At 31.5% G+C, this 25,945-nt stretch overlaps 5 protein-coding genes across 7 annotated transcripts; all 5 read right to left on the reverse strand.

The window, feature by feature from the left end:
- Positions 1–469: 469 nt before the first annotated feature.
- On the reverse strand, positions 470–3,189 carry LOC146909747 (F-box/FBD/LRR-repeat protein At1g13570-like). The gene is made up of 4 exons (XM_085727270.1): positions 3,052–3,189; positions 1,610–2,417; positions 1,110–1,265; positions 470–1,023 (listed from the first exon to the last, which is right to left on the reverse strand). The coding sequence occupies exons 2-4, from the start codon at positions 2,408–2,410 to the stop codon at positions 730–732; spliced, it is 1,251 nt and encodes a 416-aa protein (XP_085583396.1). The 5' UTR covers positions 2,411–2,417; positions 3,052–3,189; the 3' UTR covers positions 470–729.
- Positions 3,190–5,635: 2,446 nt separating this feature from the next.
- On the reverse strand, positions 5,636–6,709 carry LOC146909748 (uncharacterized). Its single transcript, XM_085724404.1, has one exon. It carries the CDS (start codon positions 6,618–6,620, stop codon positions 5,865–5,867), a length of 756 nt encoding a protein of 251 aa, XP_085580530.1. The 5' UTR covers positions 6,621–6,709; the 3' UTR covers positions 5,636–5,864.
- A 5,076-nt stretch (positions 6,710–11,785) lies between these two features.
- LOC146909749 (uncharacterized) lies at positions 11,786–14,697 on the reverse strand. 2 transcript variants are annotated; one of them, XM_085724405.1, is made up of 2 exons: positions 14,320–14,697; positions 11,786–12,972 (listed from the first exon to the last, which is right to left on the reverse strand). In XM_085724405.1, the coding sequence occupies exons 1-2, from the start codon at positions 14,411–14,413 to the stop codon at positions 12,107–12,109; spliced, it is 960 nt and encodes a 319-aa protein (XP_085580531.1). In that variant the 5' UTR covers positions 14,414–14,697; the 3' UTR covers positions 11,786–12,106. The 2 variants fall into 2 exon arrangements, with proteins under 2 accessions (XP_085580531.1, XP_085580533.1); XM_085724407.1 differs by having other exon boundaries at positions 13,703–14,697.
- A 4,823-nt stretch (positions 14,698–19,520) lies between these two features.
- Positions 19,521–21,275, reverse strand: LOC146909750 (uncharacterized). Of its 2 annotated transcripts, none has more exons than XM_085726141.1 (2): positions 21,112–21,275; positions 19,521–20,535 (listed from the first exon to the last, which is right to left on the reverse strand). In XM_085726141.1, the coding sequence occupies exons 1-2, from the start codon at positions 21,200–21,202 to the stop codon at positions 19,679–19,681; spliced, it is 948 nt and encodes a 315-aa protein (XP_085582267.1). In that variant the 5' UTR covers positions 21,203–21,275; the 3' UTR covers positions 19,521–19,678. The 2 variants fall into 2 exon arrangements, with proteins under 2 accessions (XP_085582267.1, XP_085582266.1); XM_085726140.1 differs by having other exon boundaries at positions 21,103–21,275.
- Positions 21,276–23,247: 1,972 nt separating this feature from the next.
- On the reverse strand, positions 23,248–25,264 carry LOC146909751 (uncharacterized). The gene is made up of 2 exons (XM_085726146.1): positions 25,171–25,264; positions 23,248–24,202 (listed from the first exon to the last, which is right to left on the reverse strand). Exons 1-2 carry the CDS (start codon positions 25,262–25,264, stop codon positions 23,325–23,327), a joined length of 972 nt encoding a protein of 323 aa, XP_085582272.1. The 3' UTR covers positions 23,248–23,324.
- Positions 25,265–25,945: the final 681 nt, after the last annotated feature.

Below are 25,945 nucleotides of genomic sequence, written 5' to 3' on the forward strand. Positions count from 1 at the left end.
TATTGTAACGACGCTTCAAGTGCGATCTCTTTTTGACTATCATATTTTGTTGTTTTTTATGTCAATTAACCATGCATTTTTCATATATACATGTTGTGATCATCGTTGTCCCGTGCGTAGCACGGGAGCACGACCTAGTTACACACAAAAAATATAGGAATAAGCTGCCGAAACCTCTCAGTGGCTTTTTAAGAAGAAGCTACTTTTTGCGTGTATTTGATCATTAAACATGTATAGAGATTTTCATTGACCTGATGAAGTCCCACATGTAACCAATAGTGTATCGATCTCCTAAACAAAATCTATAATGTCTAATGATCAAACATATAAAAGCCAACCAAATATACAAAATATCAAACACATCTAATGTCAGATGTGTTCGACCCTGGTTATTTATTATAAAATTTAACAATGAACAATTTATTTAATCCAAGAAAAGTTTAACATCAAGTTGCATAAAACAATGAAATTCAGATAAACTGATATTTAATTATATATAAACATAAATGCATGAAAACATATGTCATGATATTAGAATCGGCCATAGTTGAAGTAATAAATCATAATTGTCTAATGATTCAGTAGCAGATAGAATTTCAATAACAGCTGATAAACTTGCTGCTCAATTGGGCTAGGACAACAACAATAGATAAGTTGATTCTGGAAAAGAAAACAAACCAAAGACACCAAGAAGAACTGTGGTGTTGAAAGACAAAATCCAATACATTCTCAATGAAGGAACTTGACATGCGCGCTTTGTGATGCTCGTTTCATCCATAACAACTCTTCAGAAATGCTTAACAACATAGCTGCATCTAATTTCTCAAAACCAAGACCAACAGTATAAGTAAGAGTCTCTAACGATGTGGAATTTGCAAGTATGAACCGTATCAGACTCATTGCATGCTGAGAGCTAAATATAAAGTTGATATTCACTATCTTAAGTCGATCAAGGCAATGGCTACTGCATTCCAACTCCTCTGAATGCTCGGGCGCTTGCGTAATATCTACGTAGCTGTAACACTGAATTATATAAAAAAAAAAAATAATTAAGAGTCAAAATACAACAATAAGAAAAAAAACTAAGAAGAATAGATGTTCATGTTCACCTTAAGATCAACCAAGCGAGGAGCACTTTTAAGTACACTAACAATATGCAAAAGTTCTCCTCTTTCACTCAAATTCACAGCATCCAATGACAGATACTTTATGGAGCTGAATGAAGTTTTTAGCAGCGTGGGAGGAATGATATCTGCATACCGGACCTATGCATACAAACAACAAAACAATGAGATATGCACAAACAACACTATGGGACTTACAAGTGAAAAATAACAACTTTCAATGTACATGTTGGATTGGACCATCAATCAAAATTCAACATTGCTTCTCTTTTAAATGTACAATAAAAGAGTAAGATATAGTCTGTAAAAGATCAAACCACGATGCCAAGCTAGATAGAAGTGGTGATAAAAAAATATCAAATATACGTCAACATAGTATTATGCTCTTTGTTTCATATCAAATCTACCAAACTAACATATCAGCTAGAATATTACCCAACTGAAAAATAATAAATATACAATTTATAGTGATGTTGTTTTCTAACCTTGGTATTGTAAGGCTGACAGATAGAAATCCTCTCAATGTTTTTTGGCAAACTTTTGATCAAACCAGATAATGTGAGTCTAAGATCAATCAGATTCTTTGCTTTCTTGAGACAAATTGACTTTATATCTTTAACAAAATCTAGCCATAAGACTTTGAGAGTGGGAGCATCAAATTCAAAATATTCAGGACCACAACAATCATCAATATTGAGCGTTTGAAGTAACGGACAACCAGAAATAAGACTCTCAAGTACACCGGCCTCGAATGTAACAGACAATAAGTGAAGATTAAGCAATCTTTTAAAGCCGCAGAAATCAGGTGGAATTGACAGGTTAAATCCGGCAAATGTAAAGAATGTCAATTCCTTACAAGAGAATACAATGTATGGCATTTGATCGAGATGTTTGTTCTGGCTCACAAGCTCGAGATGTTTAATACTCCTCGACAAAATAGGGATCCACGTATCAATGTATTCCATTGAGATCTTGAAATTGTAGTCATAAGGTACGTAAAGATGAAACTTATGCATCACCCCGCTGTGTTGCATAAGAACATCTGTGATAACTTTAGAAGTTACAGGGCCAGGGTCATCGAGATTCTCGTACTCATCAAAAAAGTCATCGTCAAACCGAAGTTGTGGGACGGAGGTCCACATATACCTCCACTTTTTTGACAAAATACTAGTCCTAACTAGGTCTTTGATGTACAAGCGTGCTAGGATGTCATCAATAACATTACATGGTAAGTCACTGATTCGATCAATATGATCATGACTGGCCTTCTTGTTAGACAGAGTCATAAGGTAACTACAAATTCAAGCAAGCACAAGTGTAAATATTACAATCCATACTACAATGATTGGAAAGATTCAGACTTTGATGCATGCATGAGTCATGTTTTAGAAGTTTGAAGATGCAGTGGAGTTTCAAAAGTTTCAAGATTTCACAACCATAGAAATTTCAGAATAATCAATACAAAATCTTACTTTAACGACCAAACTAGGAATTTTTTTTTTTTTAAAAAAAAACTTGTATCCGATCTAAGAAACGACTAAAGACCCAGAGCAATAAACTAGCTCATTAAAATTAACACCGGGATTCAAAATTGAGACTATAAGAGGAGCACATTCCAATGTCTCAAACCGTATGAAGCACGGACACTTCTCGGATCCATATCCCTACTAAATTATGTGATTTTTTCAATTTATTAGCGGTGTCGGTGTGTCGTGTCAGTGTCCGTGTCCGTGCTTCATAGCTCAAACCTAAACAAGTGGGTCAACCCATGTGGGTTGCATGCTAGTGTTAGGAAATTAGTAGCTTATTATAGTATTATTTGAAACGAGAAGTGAAGTAATTTGAGTGCCCTAACCTAATAACAGATCATAGTTATCAATCGTGATACAAAAAGAAGTAAAGAGTAAAGATTTTGTGATTTTCTTACAGCTGAGAGTGAGACAGCTCCGGCGATGGGTGGTGGCGGAGCTGCAATGGGAATTGAAATTCAAGCGAATGCTTAAGAACACTATCATGAAATAATGCTTAAGAAAAAAATGGTAATCAATTCAATTAATTATTTGATTAAAACTCCATCAATTTTTTTATATAAAGATAATATATGTATTTTTACATTAAATAGGATATCTTGTTGTTGTAGATGTAAGTATTTTGTAGGCCAATTATAAAAGGAAACCGCCATATATTACAATATTAGTAAAAGAAATTATGATTTATAATTTAGATGTCTAAAAATCGATCAAAATTAGATCTTGTTTAATTGGATAGGAACAACCGAATTTTTGATTAGTCATCCAAAATTAACTGAATTGTTCTACAATGTAATTCTCTTGATAATGCCGATAATATTAGGTTAGACACCTCCACCCGAGTTTAAACCCGAGACCTCGTAGTTGTCTGTGAACATCGGTAGTACTTGTCACTTTATCAGACAAGAAAAAAAAAGGATTACACATGATTGATTAAATTAATGGTTTTTTTTCTTCAAGTAGTCTAATGGCTGAAACTCACACATTTTAAATGTGAAGAAGTGAGATGTCGGGGTTCGAACTCTAGCCTCTGCATATATTATGCAATGTTCCGATCAAGAAAAAAAAAAGGATTACACATGATTGATTAAATTAATGGTTTTTTTTCTTCAAGTAGTCTAATGGCTGAAACTCACACATTTTAAATGTGAAGAAGTGAGATGTCGGGGTTCGAACTCTAGCCTCTGCATATATTATGCAATGTTCCGATCAATTGAGCTAAGCTCACAGAGACTTAATGGTTATTTATTTATTGAATATAATTTAATTAATAAACTGTTATTCAAGAAATAATGGAAAAAAATAATGAACAAAAATTCAATTCAATTAAATTTTTTTGGTAGTGGCCGGGGTTTGAACCCTGGACCTTGCATATTTTTATGCATTGTCCAACCAACTGAGCTAAGCTCACGAGGACAAATTAAATTAAATTAATATAAGAATAGAGATATTTAAAAATTCAATTCAATTAATAATGAACAAAAATTCAATTCAATTAAATTCAATTCAGCAAATATGGGTTTTTTTTTTTCTTTTTCTTCTTAAAAAGACTTTTTAAAAACAGATTTACAAAAGAGTATTTAAAAACTAAAAACTAAAACACAATCAAACAGGCCCTAAAATTGCAAAATTAAAAAACTTGGAGACCAAAATAAACCTTTAAAAAATTAAGGGAACAAAAACTTCTATTAAACTGTGGAGTGTGTGTTGGAAGAGAGATTCTTGCAAATGTAATGTTTTAAGGGAATTTAAATCTTTTTTGAATAAATTTTATTTTTTGGATGATTAATGTAGAGAATTTTTAAAATGATAAAAATTTATGAATACAAACTAAATTTAAAGAATTTCAAATGACATCTAAAATTAGGATTTTCAAATTTCTTGTTGCATACAATTTTTTCAAAATTTGCAACTTAGTCCTCATAATTTTCAAACTGACTCCTATAAATTTTAAAAATTTTAAAACATTACAATTTGGCCCTCAAAAATTTCAAAATTTATAAAAGTAACCCAAAATGTTAACAAATAGATTTTTTTTATTACTCTATCCAAACAAAAACATTTTGAAATGAAAAAAATTCAATTTAATTGTCTAAAATTGTAGCTTCTTTAAAAATTTCTAATTACTTCATTCAAACACGCTCTTAATTTATTATTTGCAAATATCATCACTAAATTTTTGAGACCAATCAAAGTCACTCAAGTATTTTGCAAAGGTATGTCAATGTGTCACATGATTTTGATATTGCGTTACACTTACATCCGAGTTCGGGGGTGGGGTTGTTGGCTAGATTTTTATATGTTTATATTTTTACTAATTAATATAGGGTCATTTTTTCTAGGGGAGCTATATAGGGACATAAAAATATAAATTTTTCACTATGAAATGCTTAATTATATGAGAAACATCGTGTACATGAAAATGTCAAAGTCTAAATAGGAAGTGTCATCTTATCTTATGTTCACTAAAGTCAGATGAGAAGATTGCACTTTTGTTTATGCTTTTGTCCATTAGGAGTTTTTGCATCAACATGTACCCGTTTAAAAGCTTATACCGTGATATTATCTAGCTTTCAGGGCCCTCGGAGTGCTCTTCATCAAGTGTTCTGACTTCTGAGTACATTACATGTACATTCTCCTTTCCCAAGTAAGTTTTACGTCAATCAGTTTTTGCATATTGATATTGGTTTAAGGCCTTGCACTCAGGTTTGAAGGGGTTTGAAGAATGTATCGCTACTCTGCCTCCTCAAACTCAACTAATTTAAGGGCTTTAAGATCTTAAGTGCAGTCAATTAACCTCCAAGAAGATTTAAGTGGTGTACTGTTTGTCTAGTTGTCAAATGTTTGTAATAACGTAAGATTTATTAGTAATTGCATGAAACAATTTATGTATGCATCAAAGAGATAAGATCATCAAAGAGACCAGAATGAAACAATTTTCCTTCACTTAATTGTAATTGCATGTTAATTGTAATTGCATGTTTCATATTTCAGTAATGCCATTACCATTATATATACCTCTCAGTACTGTAGGTATAATTCTTAAACTATAAATACCATAAAGCCATCTTGATAAATGTAACAAAACTGAAAAATACATAATTCTTCTTGTATGATGTAATATCACATATATAAACACCAAGTTAACAAAACAGGCCTTTTAGCAGCTTTATAGAGTCTTTGCTTGCAGGACAAAGCATTTGATATTCATTTACCATGCACTGGGAGTAGCTACCTTGTCCGTATAAGCAAAATTTACCCTTCTTCCTCCTCCTCGTCCTCTATTTCTTCCTCTTCCTCTATTCATCTGATACTCATTATTGCCATAATGATATCCAGGGTTCTTAGACCATGACATGTTGTTTTCTTCTCTCCTTCTATTATATCCATCCCATGTTCCCCAATTTCCACTCCCACTAGTTCTTTCTTGTTGGTACTTGTTATGCAAGTCACCACCATAGTGTTCCCTCTGAATCCACCTTTGAGAATCATTCCGACTATTTTGCCAACCATATTCTTTTGGATGTTCATCAATAGGAGCAAGATACTGTTCCCAAGAGTTTGTTTCATTATTTTCATGTTGATTTGATTCCCATCCCTGAGCAGCATAATTTGGCTCTAAAGGCTTTATTGCTTCTTCTTTTTCTTCTTCGTCCCCCCATCCAGTAGATCCCCATCCTGGACCTGAAAAGGATTGACTCAAGAGAAAAGAGCTACTGAGAATCACGGCCTCCTCGCCTTTTTCTTCTATGTTGCCGCGGGCTACTGCTTCTCTTTCGACATCCAGATATAGTTCAGGGTCGATAGTTGCATTCCAATCTACATCATCGATGTAGATGTTAGGATCAGGCAATGGTATGTCGCAGGGAAGGCCGTTGATCTCAGCCCAAAACCTGCTTTTTGCATTGTCAAATGCCTCTTTGACAGCAGAGTCGTCCCAGTTTACCACATTGGGATGTAGAGACATATACCTCTTGACTTCTATTAGCTTTCGCCATGGAACTGCGCCAATCGAAGCACAAAACTTCCTTTCCCACAAAGGCACTGCTTGATACCTGTGAACCAAAAGGAATCAGACAATGAATCAGTTGATGATTAAAGATTAACCTACGATCACGACGGATCGCCTGGCACTAAAGAGTCACTCAAAGTCTAAACAAATTTAAATACATGATTTTCACAATAAGAAATCCAACAAAAACATGGTTAATAAAAAACATGAATACAATTCATGAGAGAACGTATTGAGAAACTAACATGAATACATAATATTCAGTTCAATGACCTTACACTTCATACCGCAATTTGAGTCTAACCAGTAGATACCTACTTGAACATCGCCAAAATCAATATATTTTCTGATCAAATGTAACCAAAATCAAAATAATTTCAGGTACATAAGATAGACTAATAAAAGGAAATTTAATTTTCTTTACATTACTCAATTTAAACTGCGTCACATATCATCGTGCATTGTTGTCTAACCAATAGATACCTACTTGAACATCGCCAAAATCAAATTATTTTCGGATCAAATATAACGAAAATCAAAATAGTTTCTAGAACAAAAGATAGACTAATAAAAGGAAATTTAGTTTTCTTACATTACTCAATTTCAATAGCGTCACATATCATCGTGCAATCACTGTCTAACCAATAAATACCTAGACCAACATTGTTGAAATAGAGAGAAAAAGAGGCATATGATGAAACCGTATGTTTAAACCGCACATCGGAGTCGATTTTATATAGGTTCAAAGCAATAATTGCACAAAATAAACATGAGATATTATCCGTATTTACATGATATGATATGCCTATACAATAAATCATAGTAATCACACAATCCATAATATTAATAAGTAAATGAAAGGATAGTGATTAGCGTGATTTTTCATGTAACCTTACTGTTGAGAGTGAGTCGCTGCAAATGTACGGCGCCATGTTTGTTTGTTTGTTGAAAAAGTTCACACGAGCAAACGTTTTAGTCCTTGAGAACAAAATTTGACAAGAGAGAAAAATAAAAGTAATTTTTATTTCGTGAAAAGTAAAAGTCAACTTAACCCTTATGTAATCATCTTCAGAAAAATAGATAATTAAATTCTAACCATAGTTTTTTTTTAAAGGAAAATTCTAACCATAGTTAAAAAGAGATAATTTCCCTTCAAAAATAGAGAAAATTTATTCTCTCACGATATTCATTAATTAAAAAGAAATAATTTGGTCCCTGACATTATATTTGTATCAAAATAAACACATTTGCACGATTAGAGCTACTTTTTTTTTCAAAAAATGCCCCCAGCGGTAGTTAACTACCGTTAACTTATAACTAGAAAATTGGCGATAGTTAACTACCACTTATTTTTTTGGTCATTTACTTGTGTTTCTAAGACATATTGGACTTCAGAAAAGCAATAGTCATGATTGTTTGTAGCCTCACCAAGTTATCACCCTTAATAAAGACCTTAGTGATCATGACTAAATGCATACTTGATTATTGTGTTTAGATGTATTTCAAAACATAATTGGTGTATTGCATTTCCTAAGGTTTTGTTTGCGAGTTTGGAGGGGAAAGGTTTTGAGGGTTAACTTTTCTTCATAATATTAAACCCTCCTCATTTTGGGGAACTAAAAAATTGTATTAGTGGGGGTTTATATGAATTCTTCAAATTTAATCTATGTTGTTATATTATTTTTAAAATTAAAAATATAGTAATCATATGCATTAATTTATCATTCTTTAAAAAACTACTTTTTTAAGAAATTTGAAAGATTTCTCCATTTTCCCTCATATTTTCCACCCCTCAAAACCTTCCCTTCCCCTCCCATCCAAACTTGCAAACAAAGCCTAAATTAAGAGAAACACCAACCACTGATTTCTATATAGCATTTTGATAAATCATGGAAACCTTTGATGAATAGATTTAATGTTTTTGATTCATCACAGACTCTAGGATAAATGGTGCACTTTGGGATTTTTTTTAGGTTTATGCTTTGAACCTATTTTTTGTATATTTTTGTTGAGAACAAACAAAATTTTAAGTTGGAGAGCGTTAATAAGTGTCAGATAGACATTAATTTATTTATATATTTCATGGCACTTATTAACTTATTTTTCAAGAATCTTAATAAAAAAAAATCCCAATTCATGTAAATATGTTATAACTAGGTCCACATTGGATTCCTTGTACTTTAAATTGAGCAAGATAATGAAAAGTGTAAGCAAAGAGCTTAAAGCAAGCATATCAAGCTACTCTCTTGGCGAGCATATAAATGGCCTAGTGACTCAAATTAGAAACGGAAATTTTACCATATACCCATACATTTATACCCTTACCCCTACATTTTATATGAACTACCTATTTTACCTCTCATATATAATCTTCAAAACCTAATTTTTTTTTCTTCATTTGTCTAATAAAAAAATAGTCAATCGGCGGTGCAGGAGAAAAACAAGAATAAGCCTTTCAGAAACAAAATCGTAATTCAATTTATGTGTTTTCCTGTATGGTTTTTTTGCTGGAAATCATCAAGTAGGGACGGATCTGTTGTCTATTCAGATTTGTTGACATGATGCGTTTTTTGGAAATGATTTCTTGAAACTTATGCGTTTTCTAGAGACGTTCTGGAAACTCACGATTTTGGTTTTGGTTTGGATACACACTAGAAACAATTGGGGATGATTTTAGGTATGTAGTATGCACTGGAAACTTATGATTTTTTGGAAATAAACAAGCCAGAATTGTTGTTAACATTCGTGGTTAACATGAATAATAGTCAATTCATTAAAGAAAGTCCATAATTATATGAGATTGAATTCAATAAAATAAGGGCCATAATTGATTTGTATGAGATTCCATCCGATTCAATTAGAACAAAGAGCCAACATTGTTAAAAAAAACCAAGAACATGTGTTTCCTTCTTTTTCATTGAAAAATCCACAGTTTTGGAAATAATACTTGAACCGTATATGTAAAATGAAGGTTTCTGAAAATTACATAATGATATGTAGGGTTGAACACCAAATTTGGAAACATTGAAAACGAGGGTGAAATAATATTTGTGCTACAGTTAAATAGTAAAAAGGATAAAATTAAAATTATTAGTAATTTGTAGGGGTGAAGGTACAAATGTAAGGGTTTAGGGTAAAGTTTCCATTAGAAACTTCTTTTTTAAAACAGAAAAAATCACCCATTGAAGAAATGGCTGGCTCACCCAACGAGTAATGGCGGTTTAAGTCCCATACGAGCTAACAGAAACTAATTAGTGAGCCAACATTTATTCACCCAACAAACATGTACTCACCCAACGAGAATGTTTTTCCAAAATCTATAAATAGAGGTTTGCAACCTCATTTTTCTACATTATTTGATGAGGAGTGTTATTTGAACAACCAATTTGGTGACAACTTATTTGACAACTATAATTTACAAAGAAAAAGTAGTATTAGCACAGAAATCATAGCAATAGAGAGATAAAGTAAAAAATAATGTGAGTATGAGAGAGAAAGTTGTCACAAAAGTTGTCACCAAATGGATGTTCAAATATCATTTCTCTTATTTGATTTAGTAAATAGATAATTGTGAGAACTAATACATAAAAAAGACATAAAAATGAGTGAATAAATCAAAAAAGAAAAATAAATGTTTTTTCTTATTCCCGTCCAACGTAAGTTAACTCATGTTGAAAATGCACCTGCGTGAGTTAACTCACGTTCGGCTATTTTATGGGAATGAACAATTCTAAATGGGAGAAGAGCGGTTCTCTCAAACTTGACTCTAAAATGTGTGGCCCAATTATAAATGCGTTGGGTTGGGCCGGGCTGACCCCTTTATATTGTCGAACCTTTTCGACCAAACCAACTCATTTGACACCTCTAATTACTCATGAATTAAGATGAGTCTGTGACTTTAGTTATCTTTATTTTATTTTTTGATAAATTTAGTTCTCTTTATTTAACTATGGGCACATTTGTGAAAAGAAGGATCTTATATATATATATATATATATATATATATATATATATATATATATATATATATATATATAATAGAACTATTATTTGCTCATCATTTTTTTAAAAGAAATTGAAATTATTTGTTTAGAAGTGTAAATTAATTTTATTTGGAAAATTATACCTAATATTTTAATTACTTTTTTTTTATTTTTCAATTTATATAATTTAAAAATATTAAAAGTAGTTTAAAAAATATTTATTTAATTATGATTTTCTTTAACAATATAAAGGGGATACATCAATTTGGGCTTGCTTTTTTTTCTTTGGTAAAAAATGCCCTTTAACAAACTTACCCTTAATTTTAGAAAATTAAACTATTATTATGTATATGTTGGGGTTGAGGTTTGAACCCCAGACTCCCCACTTATTCATCGTAAAAAGATGAATTTCTTGTGACTAAGCTACTTAACCAAAAAACCAAATACTACAAAGGGTCAAATAAGTATAGATGTTGTGAGGTGAGACTTTCAAATAGTAAGTAACCGTTCTTATAAGTATATATGTTTGTTTTGAATGGGCTAATTTAGCTTCTTAAAAAAAAATGTATAGATGTTTGTAAATATAGATTACAAACATTTATAATCATATCCAAAACAAATAAATACTTAAACTATTCGAATTAATAAATAATTATTGTTATTTTATTTTTCTTCGTGGAAATAATTATTGATAATTTATCCACATTAACACAATATAAAAAGCGGACATAACGCCCATCTGAACTTGGATATCTTGTCCTCGTGAGCTTAGCTCAGTTGGTTGGACAATGCATAAAAATATGCAAGGTACAGGGTTCAAAACCCGACCACTACCAAAAAAAAGAACTTGGATATCTTATAATGTCACAGTTAAAAAAAAAAAAATGTAACACATTAAACTCAAAAAAACTTTATTATTATGTGTGCAAAGCCTTAAATATTTGGTGCAAACACCATCTCTTCTAACAAGTACGGAGACATTTAGGAGTTAATTTTCTTCAATATAGAAACTATACCATCAATCAGCCTCCAGGAAGATTTAAGTGGTGTACTGTTTCTGTAGTTGTGAAATGTTAGTACTAAGATAAGATTATTAGTTTTTTCCCTAGTACCAATGTCTGCATCAAGGACCAAATATACCACAGACAAGAATGAAACAGGTTAGCTTCATTTAATTGTAATTACATATTTTATATTTCAATAATACCAGTACTAATGTACTGAATCATGGCTCACCATCAAAACATATCATACACTATAAATTACACCAATAGACAATAAAGCCATCTGATAAATTTTACAAAATAAACAAAAAAGCCATACTTCTTATATGATATAATATCACATATATAATATACCTGGATAACAAAATTTATATCCTCAGCTACTTTCACAAAACTGACCCTTTAGCAGCTTCATAGGAGTCCTTGCATGCAGTCCAAAGCACTTGATCTTCATTTACCAAGCACCAGGAGTAGCTACCTTTTCCACATAAGAAAAATTTCCCCTCCTTCCTCCTCCTCCACCTCTTCCTCCTCCTCCTCCTCTTCCTCCGTTTCTTCTTCTTCCTCTATTCATCTGATATTCATTAGTGCCATGATGATGTCCGGGGTTATTAGACCACGACATATTGTTTTCTCTCTTTCTGTTATATCCATCCCATGCTCCCCAATTTCCATTACCGCCATTTCTTCCTTGATACTTGTTATGCAAGTCAGCACCATATTGCTCCGTCTGATTCCATCCATGATAATCATTCTGGCCATTTCGCCAACCATATTCCTTTGAAGGTTCAACAGCAGGAGCACGATATGGTTCCCAAGAGTTTGTTTCATTATTTTCATGTTGGTTCAATTCCCATCCCTGAGCAGCATAATTCTGTTCAGAAGTCTTTGTTACTTCTTTTTCTTCTTCGTCCCCCCATCCAGTAGGTCCCCATCCAGGACCGGAAAAGGACTGATTCAAGAGAAGAGAACTACCAAGAATCACGGCTGCCTCGCCTTTTTCTTCCATGTTGCGGCGGGCCTCTGCTTCTCTTTCCACATCCAGATAAAGTTCGGGGTCGACACTTGCATTCCAATCTACATCATCAATGTGAGTGTCGGGATCAGGCAATGGTATGTCGCAGGGAATGCCGTTGATCTCAGCCCAAAACCTGTTTTTTGCATTGTCAAATGCCTCTTTGACAGCAGAGTCATCCCAATTTACCACATTGGGATGCAGATACATATACTTATTGCCTTCTATTACCTTTCGCCATGGAACTGAGCCAATCGATTCACAAAACTTCTTTTCCCACAAAGGCACTGTTGGAAACCTATTATCTGCGAACCAAAAGGAATAAATAGAATCAATTGGTAATTTAAGGGATAACCTATAATCACACCTAGAAGGAAAACATGCAAAAGAGTGCAAAACATGCAAAACTTGTGAAGAAGAATAAACACTTATTTATTGAATGGAAAAATCCAGACAGATTTAGTTCAAAAGGATCAACAACTAAGCTTTCCTATTCAATAATTGAATGACCTAACGATACTTTGAAAAGTAAATACGCCTCCAAAAGATTTAATTAGTAGATACCTAGACATTTTCAATACACGAAGAAGAGTGTAGTTAAATAAACAGGAAATTTAAGTATCTTTGGATTATGCTATTTCAATTCAATGATGACACACATTATCGGGGGATCTGATTTTTACCAATAGATACCAACTTGAACATTGCCAAAATCAAGACCATTTTCAGAACAAATTTAACCAAACTTGAAATGGTTTCATTTACAAAAGATAGACTAAAGAAAGGAAAGTTAGCTTCCTGTAAGCTCGTCAATTTAATGATGAGGTAGGGTTTTTTTACAATGTGTCACATCAAGATTCGGTTACTAGATATTCAATTAGAAATAGCATAACCACAGACGACATGAAATCAAAGCATAGCACAGATAAAAGTGATCACAGAACATAATCTGCAGAAGATCCAACACAAACAGAAACATAGTTATCTATCAACCCTGTACATTTCTATAATTAAATGACGTAGGGACCAACCAACCTGATGATCATGCAAAACACCAACAAGAAGAAATTACAACCTAACAACCCACCAGCCAAAGAAATGACAACAATTCATGTCCTTAGTGAAACTCCCTTCAATTATTGAATATCTTGGTCATTTTTGTTGACAAGGAAATGAAACCTAAACCCTCCATCATATTTTACAACATTTCATGTCCCTGTCACATGAGTCACACACACAAACAACACAAACAAAATACATGTTCTAAGCCTCTTCTCACAAAAGAGGCATGCTTTTCATTTTGAGACCATCAAACCAAAACTCATCCTAAGAAAAATTAAATTAAAATTTAAAATATATTCTTCAAACCTACCACTAGCACAAAACCAAAATTGTTCATTCAAAACCAGCCAATTTTTAAACCAACACCCCAATTGAACATATTCAAAAGTAGGGTGATCATAATCAATTTTTTTAAAAAAAATTCAACTGCAACTCAATTGTGGCTGCATCAACATGTATGTGACACCAATTATTTTAAATCACTGATCATGATATGCATATCATGAAGAATAATTCATGCAACAACTTAACAAATAAAACTAAAGAAAGGAGAGAGAGAGAGAGAGAGAGAGAGAGAGAATGGTACTAACCCAAAGGTGGCTTTCCTTTATAGGACGATGAGGATTTCCAGTGACCCACTTGATGATGATTACTGATCCCTTGGTTTTTTCTCCAATTATCCATTTCAGTAATTAAAAGAAAAAGACCCAGATGAGGAAATTCAAAAAGCTTTATCGAAAACAGAGAAGAACACACAATTAAATAAAAAATAATTAAGAAACTTTGGGAAAAGGGATTTCAGAAAGAGAGAGAGAGAGAGAGAGAGAGAGAGAGAGAGAGAGAAAGACACAGATTTCAGAGATAATTATATGAAGGTGATGAGAAAGAAGAACATGATGATGATGATGTTGGAACAAAAACAAGGACAGAGGAAGCGTTCCGAGGTTGTTCTTGCTTCCACAAGATATATCCATACGCATTGTACTTGTCATTGTATTTATAGCACATGCCACATGTAACATGTTTTGTTTTTTCACTTTCCTTTTGTCTTTTGCTTTTTGTTCCACTTCATTCACATTTACTCTTTTCAGTTAAAAAAAAAAAAAATTGTACTTCAATTGCTAAGCTAAACGTGGTTTAAAATAGTATAATATCTCTTTTTTTGAGAATTAACAAATACTATATCTATGTGAAATTATGAAAATATAATTTATTAGCTAAAATAGCCATTGAATATATTACATACACCATCCGGTCACTATTATAAGCAAAAATCTACTTTTTAGATTCATTCAATAAATTATGTATATGGTCCATTAAATAGATCACATACATCATTTATTGAATGAAACTGAAAATGAAATTTTGTTTATAATAGTGACCGGAGGTGTATGTCTTTTGCTATAAAAAAATTGAAACGACACCTCTCAAAAAAATAAAATTGAATGATATTTATTATAGTTTTTTTTTTTTAAGAATTTATTATAGTTCTTAATCTTTATGTTGATCTAACTCTATTTTTATTTTATTTTTGAAGGATCTAACTCTATTTTTTATCACTCTACTCTTTAATTTTTTTATTTTTTTTATCTCAATATCAAATCACTCGTATATCTTACCGGTAAACGAGAGAGACACCAACATGGCCGTCTATAAAGAAAAAGCCTGTCTATTCACAATTTTTATTATATACTACTACCTCCGTCCCAATTTAATTGACACAATTTTGTTTTTCACACATATTAAGAAAAATGTATAAATAAAGGGGAAAGTGGAATATATTGTATTGAGAATGATAAAAGTAATATTATTTAGTGTTATATTGTATTGGGAATGATGAAAGTTGTATTGAAAATTGAAATGAGTCAGTTATTTTGGGACAATTTTTTTTAAAAAATGGGTCAGTTATTCCGGGACGGAGGGAGTATCTACTTTAATAAAATTTATTTATTTATGTTGTTTTATAATATCTATGTGATCTAAACTTATTAAATTTTACGTTGAATATTTTTTTAAAGAAACTAAACTAATCTACCGACCGAAGAGAAATAAACCTTATTTATTTTGAATATTCAATTGGCATAAACCTTATTTATTTTGAATATTCAATTGGCATGTTTTTTTATTTTAATTTTATTTGAAAAATGTGTTGTTAATGAAAAATTTGTTATAGAATTACACATAATATGTACTCCGTCCATCTCATAATTATTATTTCTTTTAACATTTTTTCTTTTTCTCAAAATAATTATCACTTTACAATACAATGCAACATTTATTATTTTTTTCCACTATTATGCTCTTATTTATTGAATTTTATCCAACTTAACTACCCCACTAACTACAATTAATAAGGATATTTTAGTAAATGATACTATTTTTATCATTGAAATCAACACAATTAATCATTTTCTTAATAATCATGCACAAACCTTAAACGACTAATATTGTGAGACTGAGAGAGTAATTAGTTTCCAAATGTTTCCTATCATTATGGTGTAGCTATCTACAAAAAGTAGTTAGGTAGTTAATTTTGGGGTTAAATACCACTTTTGGTTCTTTGAGTTTCACAGAATTCTCAAATTAGTCATTTAAGTTTTGAAAGTTTCAATTAGGTCATTTTAGTTTTACAGAATTCCCAAGTTAGTCCTTTAAGTTTCAAAAGTTTCAAATATGTCTTTTTAGTTGATAAACTATTTCATCGTCACCGTTTCAAAAGTTTCAAATAGGTCCTTTTAATTTGAAACTTGTGAAACTTAAAGCACTAATTTAGAAATTCTGTCAAACTAAAAGGACTTATTTGAAACTTTTAAAATTTAAAGGACTAATTTGGGAATTCTGTCAAACTAAAAGGATCTAATTGAAACTTTTGAAACTTAAAGGATTAACTTGAAAATTCTTTCAAACTGAAAGGACTAAAAATGATATTTGGCCTTAATTTTGGAGTAACCTCTCTATACAATGGTATAGATACATATTAAAATTATTATCATAGATATATTCGTATATTATAATAACATCGTCACACATATTAAAAGATAAAGATTTCCTAAAAATATAGATAAAAGAAGATTTTTTTTTAGAGAAAAAAGATAAGAAAAGATAAAGATGATTGTTTACTTACTAGACACTGATCGTGTAAAATTATTTTACACATGCACTCAATAATGTGTTGCTACATTAATTAATAAATATGATTTTTTTTGAAAGATAATTAATAAATATGATAACTCATGTATTTTCATATTTATTAATTGATATGCAACGCATCATTGTATATATCTGTAAAATAATTATATACCTACAATGTATACTAATTAAATTCATATTACATGATCTAATGATAAGTGAAGAGGGATCAACTTACTTCGTGAGTATTGTCAAAAGAAAAAAAACTTAGATCAACTTTATAAAATTTGACGCTTGTAATCATAAAATCGAAAACTCGGCTTTTACTTGCATTTTTTTAATAAAAAAAACCTTTTTTTAATAACTTTGTGTAAAGTTTTAAATATTTATAAACAAATTTGTAGAGTTTATCTACTCAATAAAAACTTGTATTTCAATGTAAAAGCAAATGTTTCTCCCTCACGCTCTTTTTTAATATTATTTTTCTATAGAAACAAAATATTTTTCATCATATAAAGTTTAATAACAATGTCTGTCAAAAATATATATAATAATGTTCTTTCTTTATAAAAAATTATAATATTGTACTAGTGATAATCTATTATTTTTTCTTTAAATTGTTATTTCTTTTCATTTTTTGCTTTATGCTTTTTCTTTATTTTGATTTTTATTTTTGGAATTATTTTCATTTCTCTCTTTTTACTTTTAATGTTATTATTATTTTTCATATGGAAACAAAATTCTCATTTTTAAGAAAAATAATTTAATTTTTCAAAAATAATAATAATTTAAATATGCATTTATTTTTAGATTACATTTTATCATTATCCGTGCTCGTACCATATTTTAAAATCGGAAAAAACTCAAACTCATAACCAATCTCAATCAAATAGAAGAAAACACGTCAATTAGATTGGGTTCGGACGAGTACCGCAGATACGGATTTCGTTGTCATGCCAAAACATGGAAAACACATGTCTAAATGGACTTTCCAAACCTTTTTGGTGTCCCTCTCTTCACATGACAAACCAAGTTTGTGTTGTAAGATATTGCATTATCAAGTGAAGTTACTGTCCCACCAGACGAAGGCTGTTGGAACATTGGTGTGAAGTTGGAAAGAAATAAGAGGGTTGGAAGATTAAAACACTAAGTAATTAAACTTTGATCTAGTGTTGTGTGAATTAAAAAAATAGAATGTGGGGTCCCACATAAAATAGAACACACACATTAGTAGTGTTTAAATTGCGGTATTTAATTTTAAATACCCGATAATGATGAAAATAATAGTAATTATTATTTTTAATTCATGGATATCACTCCCCATAATTTGAGTTTATGTTGGTTGTGATAAGATTGAGAATCCAACTGAATTTCCTATCTTCGTTAGTGGATTTGTTTCTTTTTGAACTTATCCGATTAGTTTGTTACTTGAGCTGATCTGTGAGTTGCTTAATTTTAAAGTTTACTTAATTCTTAAGTTTCTCCAAATTAGTTACAAACTCTCCCTATAAAAGGAGAGCTCACCTAGTTCAAAAATCACACCAAAGAGTTTCATTGAGTTGTCGGGAAACTCTTTCTCTCTTCTCCCTTTATTGACTTGTGTTGACGAGTCTTTCTTCTCTTCATCTCCTTTTTCTGTCCCTTCGGAATTAAGAGTGTTCTTAAGACCATAGTCCCTTTTCGGTTTAATGTCCCTTCGAAATTAAGAATGGTCTTAAGTTCATAGTCCCTTCGATAATATAAGTCCCTTCGGAATAAAGAGTACTATTAAGATCATAGTCCCTTTTCGCAATAATAATGTCCCGTCAGAATTAAGAATGATCTTAACGGTATATAAATTATTTCAATAATTTTCTATTTGAGGAGAAATTGTGGTATCACCATATTTGAGTGGTCGTAGTGCCATATTGATGTTTTGGAGAAATTAAAGTTAGAATGGTGATAACACCATATTTGAGTGGTCTCAACACCATAACAGAGTGGTAACAATACCATATTAAAGTGGTTTCAGTATTAAAAGAATGGTCTTGGTACCATATTGGAGGTGTAATTCTCGAACGGTTTTCTACAGTACAGTAGTTAATCGAACAGTTGTAGCTGGGCTTGTTTTATCCTGGAGGCGGCGTGGTTGATAGTCTGCCTTGCACAATTTTGGGCAGTGCCACGAAACGTCTTAAAGAGAGTGACCTGGTCGTGACTCAACCTAGTAACAACTTTGGTAGATAATAGAATTTGGAAATCCAAATACAACAGTTTGGAAATCCAAAAACAACAATCACTATGTTAATATACAACTATATGTTCAATGACCCTACACCTACTTTCTCCGATGCTTATTAAATAGAATCCAAAATAGCATAAAAAAAGGTTATCACAACCAAGTGAACCATCATTCACCAGTGATACGGTGAATCACCACCACGGTAGGAGGTGCGAAAAGAGCATAACGTGGAAGAAGTGGTAGACTACATAAAGAATCCACTGTATGCACAAAGGAGCAAAGATAATCAAAGAGTCAAGAATGAAAATTTTTAGCCTTATTTAACTTTAATTGCATATTTCTTATTTCAATAATGTCATTAATAGTGCATTAGATCATCGGTCACCACAACAATATTTCTTATCCTACAATCACCAAAATACCATATAGTTATCTGATGAATGCAACAAAATTGAAAAAGCCATTGTTCTTATATGATATAATCTCACATATATAATACCTAGATAACAAAACTTAAATCCTCAGCTACTTTTACAAAACTGGCCCTTGAGCAGATTCATAGGAGTCCTTTCTTGCAGTCTAAGGCATCTGATCTTCACTTACCATGCACTAGGAGTAGCTACCTTTTCAACATAAGCAAAATTTCCCCTCCTTCCTCCACCTCTTCCTCTTCCTCCACCTCTTCCTCTTCCTCCATTTCTTCCTCTTCCTCTATTCATCTGATACTCACTAGTGCCATGATGATATCCAGGGTTCTTAGACCATGACATGTTTTCTCTCCTTCCGTTATATCCATTCCATGCTCCCCAATTCCCACTCCTACCATTTCTTCCTTGATACTTGTTATGCAAATCGCCTCCATAGTGCTCCCTCTGATTCCATCCCTGAGAATCATTCTGACCATTTTGCCATCCATATTCTTTTGCACGTTGAGCCCAATACCGTTCCCAGGAGTTTGTTTCATTATTTTCATGTTGGTTCAATTCCCATCCTTGAGCAGCATAATTTGGTTCAGAAGGCTTTGTTCCTTCATCTTTTTCCTCTTCATCCCCCCATCCAGTAGGTACGATTCCAAGATCGGCAAAGGACTTCTTCACTAGGAGAGAATTATCGATAATTAGAGTCACGTCACGTTTTTCTTCCATGTTGTCACTGGCCTCTGCTTCACTTTCCACATCCAGATAAAGTTGAGGGTCGACACTTGCGGTTGAATCCACATCGTCGATGTAAATGTTAGGATCAGGCAATGGTATGTCGCAGGGAATGTCGTTGATCTCAGCCCAAAACCTGTTCTTAGCATTGTCGAATGCCTCTTTGACAGCAGAATCGTCCCAGTTGACCACTTTTGGATGCAGAGACATAAACCTCTTGCGTTCTATTACCTTTTGCCACGGAACTAAGCCAACCGTAGCACAAAACTTCATTTCCCACAAAAGCACCGATGGAACCCTGTTAGCTGCATACCAAAAGGAATGAATAGAATCAATTAATAATTAAGGTGATAAACTATTATCACGTCGAGATTGCATGAAACTATAATGTAATTCTAACATAACGTGTCAAAAGAATGAAAAACAAGCAAAACTCATGGAGAAGAATAAATACTTATTTAATGGCCAGATCTAAACTAATTTAATCAAAAATCTGAAACAAACTAGCTTTTTACATTGAATTTGTACCATGTACCGAAGCGAATTACGAATTGTGTGACTATAGCAAAAAAAATATTAACTTGTGCACTTAAAACACATGTTAACAAATTATAAATATAAAAATACTTTCTTAAAAACTATTTATTCAATATTTTTTAAAAATATTTATCTTTTCAATATACAACACTTATCTTTTATAAAAAAAATTGTGTCATTGCCATTGGAGAACAAGTTAGCATGACTTTTATTTGAAAGCATTGATCGTGATATGCGTATCAATTCTAGTATGCCTTAGACATATAAGAAAGCGATCCATGCAATGTAACAACTGAAGAATAATAAAACCAAAGGAAAGAAAGATAAAATGAAACTAAACTTACCCAATGCTGGTTTTCCATAGGATGAGGAGGATCTCCACCGACCCACTTGATGATGATTGCTGATCCCTTGGCTTCTTCTCCAATCAGCCATTTCAAGAAGCAAAAGAGAGAAAACCACACAATTGAATAAAAAAGAACAAACTTTGGGAAAAGGAATAAACAGACACAAATTTCAGAAAGAAAGAATGAGAAGAACATGATGATGATATGTGCTTGGCTATGTATTTATAGCACATGTTTTTCACTTTCCTTTTGTCTTTTTCTACTGTTTTACTTCATTCACATTTACTTTTTTGAGTGATTAGGAAAATTTGTACAATATTGGTAACCATGGCTTCAAATGGTATAGTATCTCATTTTTTAGAATTAACAAAAATATTTATGTGAAATTATGAATATTAAAGTATTAGCTAAAATATTCATTATACTAACTTTTCCTCTAAGAGAATTCTTTTTTTTTTTTTAAATGACAACGGTTAGTATATATGTTAGTATTTTTTTTCTTTTCTACAAAAGGTTAGTATATATGTTAATTGTTATTTTAGTATCACTACAAAAAAAAAATTGTTATTTTAGTATTTTTCTCATTATCAGGACAAGAATCATGGAACTTTAACTCTCAACTCCTTTAATTTCATAGCTTAAGCCAGATGAGCTATTCAAAATCTTCATTTCCTCTTATGAAATTTAGATATCTAAAAGGACTAATCCGTCAATAATTTGCTTACTCGCGATTACAATTACATATAAATTTAAATTTATTCACAAGATGACATTGATTTCATAAGCAACTTAGTCTTTAATAATTTGGTGTTGACGTTGTTTCTATGAGTATAAATTAATTGGCAGAGACATTGTATAATATATGCATGCATCAGAATTTCAACCCCAAACACTCCATTTATTCATATTGACAATTTGACAATTTAAAATGATGAGTTTAATAGTTATGCATTTGACGGTAAAAATGGTTATACATCTGATCCAATAAAAATCCATCATTTTATCATATCTATCTATTTTGTATGTAATTTCTTTTTGAAATAACTATCACTTACTCTCTTTTTTCAACTAGTTTATTGATTAGAAATTCATTTTTTTAAAAGTGAATAAATAGGGTACCTGAGGTTCGAACTCCGACCCCAACATATACTATTCAGTGTCCCTACCAACAGAGTTAAAGCTCACGGAGACGGTACATATCCCTATTTTATGATGCTTACAATTATGACACATATTTGTCTATGTACTATTCTTTTAAACTAATCAAACATTTTACTCTTTTTTAAATTTTTCAGGTTATACTATAGTTTGTAATGTATTTTTTTTTTTTTTTGAAAGATAGCTTTTAATGTATTAAAATCATAAAATTTGAAAATATTTTAAAATATACTTTTGTTAATTATCTACTCCTTGAATGTATTAAATATGGATTTTGCTATAAAATATTGAAACAAAGTTCTTATAAAGTAAATCAACTCTATAAAATTTTATAAAATTTGTATAGATTTAGTTATGAAATTACTTGTATTTTTAAAACTTTTTTTAAGTTAAAAATAAAGTATCAAACAATTTTGATTTTTTTAAAATATTTGTAGAATTTACATTACAGTCTTGTAATTGGAACCTTTCATTGACTAATGAATAAGATAAATATTCCTAATAGATAAGCAGGTTTCAAATGGTTTGCAAAGAAAAATCAAAAACTAAGAGTTTGGGAGCGGGATAAATTGATTCTTTAATAATTCTTCTTATCATTCAACAACATCTTCCATGGAGCACAAATTCAAATGATAAGATACACAATGTAAATCGTAGTCCTTGAGTCGTCATATTAAGAGTTTCTATATAGATATTATTAGTTTTTTCCGGGTACCACTATATGCACAAAGGAACAAAGATAGTCAAAGAGTCAAGAATGAAAAAATTTAGCCTTATTTAACTTCAATTGCATATTTCTTATTTCAATAATATCATTACTAATGCATTGTATCATTAGTCACCACAAAAATATTTGTTAACCTACAAGCACCAAAAGACCATATAGCTATCGGATGGATGCAACAATAATGAAAAAGCCATTGTTCTTATTTGATATAATCTCACATATATAATACCTAGATAACAAAACTTATATCCTCAACTACTTTTACAAAACTGGCCCTTTAGCAGATTCATAGGAGTCCTTTCTTGCAGTCCAAGGCATCTGATCCTCATTTACCATAGCATGCACCATGAGTAGCTACCTTGTCTGCATAAGCAAAATTTCCCCTCCTTCCTCCACCTTTTCCTCTTCCTCCACCTCTTCCTCTTCCTCCATTTCTTCCTCTTCCTCTATTCATCTGATACTCATGAGTGCCATGATGATATCCACGGTTCCTAGACCATGGCATGTTGTTTTCTTTCCTTCTGTTATATCCATCCCATGTTCCCCAATTCCCACTTCGAACATTTCTTCCTTGATAATTGTTATGAAAATCACCACCATAGTGCTCCCTCTGAATCCACCTTTGAGAATTATTCTGGCCATTTTGCCATCCATATTCTTTTGCACGTTCATCAACAGAAGCCCAATACCGTTCCCAGGAGTCTGTTTCATTATTTTCATGTTGGTTCATTTCCCATCCTTGATTAGCATAATTTGGTTCAGAAGGCTTTGTTACTTCATCTTTTTCCTCTTCGTCCCCCCATCCAGTAGGTACGATTCCAAGATCGGCAAAGGACTTCTTCACTAGGAGAGAATTATCGATAATTAGAGTCACGTCACGTTTTTCTTCTATGTTGTCGCTGGCCACTGCTTCGCTTTCCACATCCAGATAAAGTTCAGGGTCGACACTTGCGGTTGAATCCACATCGTCGATGTGAATGTTAGGATCAGGCAATGGTATGTCGCAGGGAAAGCTATTGATCTCAGCCCAAAACCTGTGTTTCGCATTGTCGAATGCCTCTTTGACAGCAGAGTCGTCCCAGTTGATCACTTTTTGATGCAGAAACATAAACCTCTTGCCTTCTATTAGTCTCTGCCACGGAACTAAGCCAACCATAGCACAAAACTTCTTTTCCCACAAAGGCACTGATGAAAACCTTTTAGCTGCAAACCAAAAGGAATAAATAGAATCTATTAATAATTAAGGTGATAACCTATTATCACGTTGAGATTGCATGAAATTATTATGTAAGTCTAACATAATGTGTCAAAAGATTGAAAAACAGGCAAAACTCATGGAGAAGAATAATTAATACGTATTTAATGGCCAGATCTAAACGGATTTAATCAAAAATCTGAAACAAACTTGCTTTTTACATTGAATTTGTACAACGTACCGAAGCGAATTACGAATTGTGTAACTATGATAAAAGAAAATTAACCGCTTGGTTTTTGTATTCAATGAATTAATGACTTATGGATATTTTAAATGCGCACCCAAAAGATTTAATTAGTAGATATAAAGAAGAATGTAGTTAAAGTTCGTGTCCTTAATGACACTCTCTTCAATTATTGAGGCTATTGGTTGCTTGTGTTGACAAGGAAATGAAACCTAAACCGGCCTCCATCATATATATTTTACAAAATACAAGTTCTAAGCCTTTTTTCACAAAAGAGGTACGTAGGGTTTCAAATTGAGACCATCAAACCAAAACTCATTCCTAAGAAAAATTAAAATTAAAATCCAAATACATGTTTTAAACCTATGAGAGCACAAAATGAGTAATACATCGCAAGACTCAAAATGTATGCGACATCAATTATTTTGAGAAAAATGTTAACATGTACCCTTAAAACACATGTTAAAAAATTAAATATAAAAATATTTTCTTGAAAATTATGTATTCAATATTTTAAAAAAATATTTATTTTTTCAATACAACACTTATCTTTTAAAAAAAAAAATTGTTATTGTCATTGGAGAACAAGTTAGCATGACTTTTATTTGAAAACATTGATCGTGATATGCTTATCAATTCTAGTATGCCTTAGACATAAAAAGTTGATCCATGCAATGTAAGAATAGGATTATAAAACCAAAGGAAAGAAAGATAAAGTGAAACTAAACTAACCCAATGGTTGTTTTCCATTATAGGACGAGGAGGATCTCCACTGACCCACTTGATGATGATTGCTGATCCTTTTGTTACTTCTCCAATCAGCCATTTCAAGAAGCAGAAGAGAAAGACCCAAAAGAGGTAATTGAAAAGAAAGAGAAGACCACACAATTGAATAAAAAAAGAACAAACTTTGGGAAAAGGAATAAACAGACACAAATTTCAGAAAGAGAGAATGAGAAGAACATGATGATGATATGTGCTTGGCTATGTATTTATAGCACATGTTTTTCACTTTCCTTTTGTCTTTTTCTACTGTTTTACGTCATTCACATTTACTTTTTTGAGTGATTAGGAAAATTTGTAGTTTAATATTGGTAACCATGGCTTAAAATGGTATAGTATCTCATTTTTTAGAATTAACAAAAATATTTATGTGAAATTATGAATTTTAAAGTATTAGCTAAAATATTCATTTTACCAACTTTTCCTCTAAGAAATCTCTTTCTTTTTTTAAATGACAACGGTTAGTATATATGTTAATTTTATTTTTTTGGCAAAAGGTTTAAAATATTCATTTTACCAACTTTTCCTCTAAGTTCTTTTTTTGTTTTTAAAATGACAACGGTTAGTATATATGTTAATTTTTTTTTTACAAAAGGTTTAAAATAATCATTTTACCAACTTTTCCTCTAAGAAAGTTCTTTTTTTTTTTAAAAAAAATGACAACGGTTAGTATATATGTTAATTTAAATATATATCCATTATTTTTCCTTTATCCTTTTAAAGA

Source organism: Medicago sativa, chromosome 7 (assembly GCF_051527215.1).
Source record: "Medicago sativa cultivar Bolivia chromosome 7, Bolivia_mono, whole genome shotgun sequence".
Lineage (NCBI taxonomy): Eukaryota > Viridiplantae > Streptophyta > Magnoliopsida > Fabales > Fabaceae > Medicago > Medicago sativa.

Coding starts and splice junctions, on each gene's coding strand:
- LOC146909747 (XM_085727270.1), bottom strand. CDS start 2,410: ATGACTCTGTCTAACAAGAAGGCCAGTCATGATCATATTGATCGAATC. Junction 1,266..1,609: donor GTCAGCCTTACAATACCAAG/GTTAGAAAACAA, acceptor TTGTATGCATAG/GTCCGGTATGCAGATATCAT. Junction 1,024..1,109: donor CTCGCTTGGTTGATCTTAAG/GTGAACATGAAC, acceptor TATATAATTCAG/TGTTACAGCTACGTAGATAT.
- LOC146909748 (XM_085724404.1), bottom strand. CDS start 6,620: ATGTCTCTACATCCCAATGTGGTAAACTGGGACGACTCTGCTGTCAAA.
- LOC146909749 (XM_085724405.1), bottom strand. CDS start 14,413: ATGGATAATTGGAGAAAAAACCAAGGGATCAGTAATCATCATCAAGTG. Junction 12,973..14,319: donor TAAAGGAAAGCCACCTTTGG/GTTAGTACCATT, acceptor TTTGGTTCGCAG/ATAATAGGTTTCCAACAGTG.
- LOC146909750 (XM_085726140.1), bottom strand. CDS start 21,202: ATGGCTGATTGGAGAAGAAGCCAAGGGATCAGCAATCATCATCAAGTG. Junction 20,536..21,102: donor ACCAGCATTGGGTAAGTTTA/GTTTCATTTTAT, acceptor TTTGGTATGCAG/CTAACAGGGTTCCATCGGTG.
- LOC146909751 (XM_085726146.1), bottom strand. CDS start 25,264: ATGGCTGATTGGAGAAGTAACAAAAGGATCAGCAATCATCATCAAGTG. Junction 24,203..25,170: donor TAATGGAAAACAACCATTGG/GTTAGTTTAGTT, acceptor TTTGGTTTGCAG/CTAAAAGGTTTTCATCAGTG.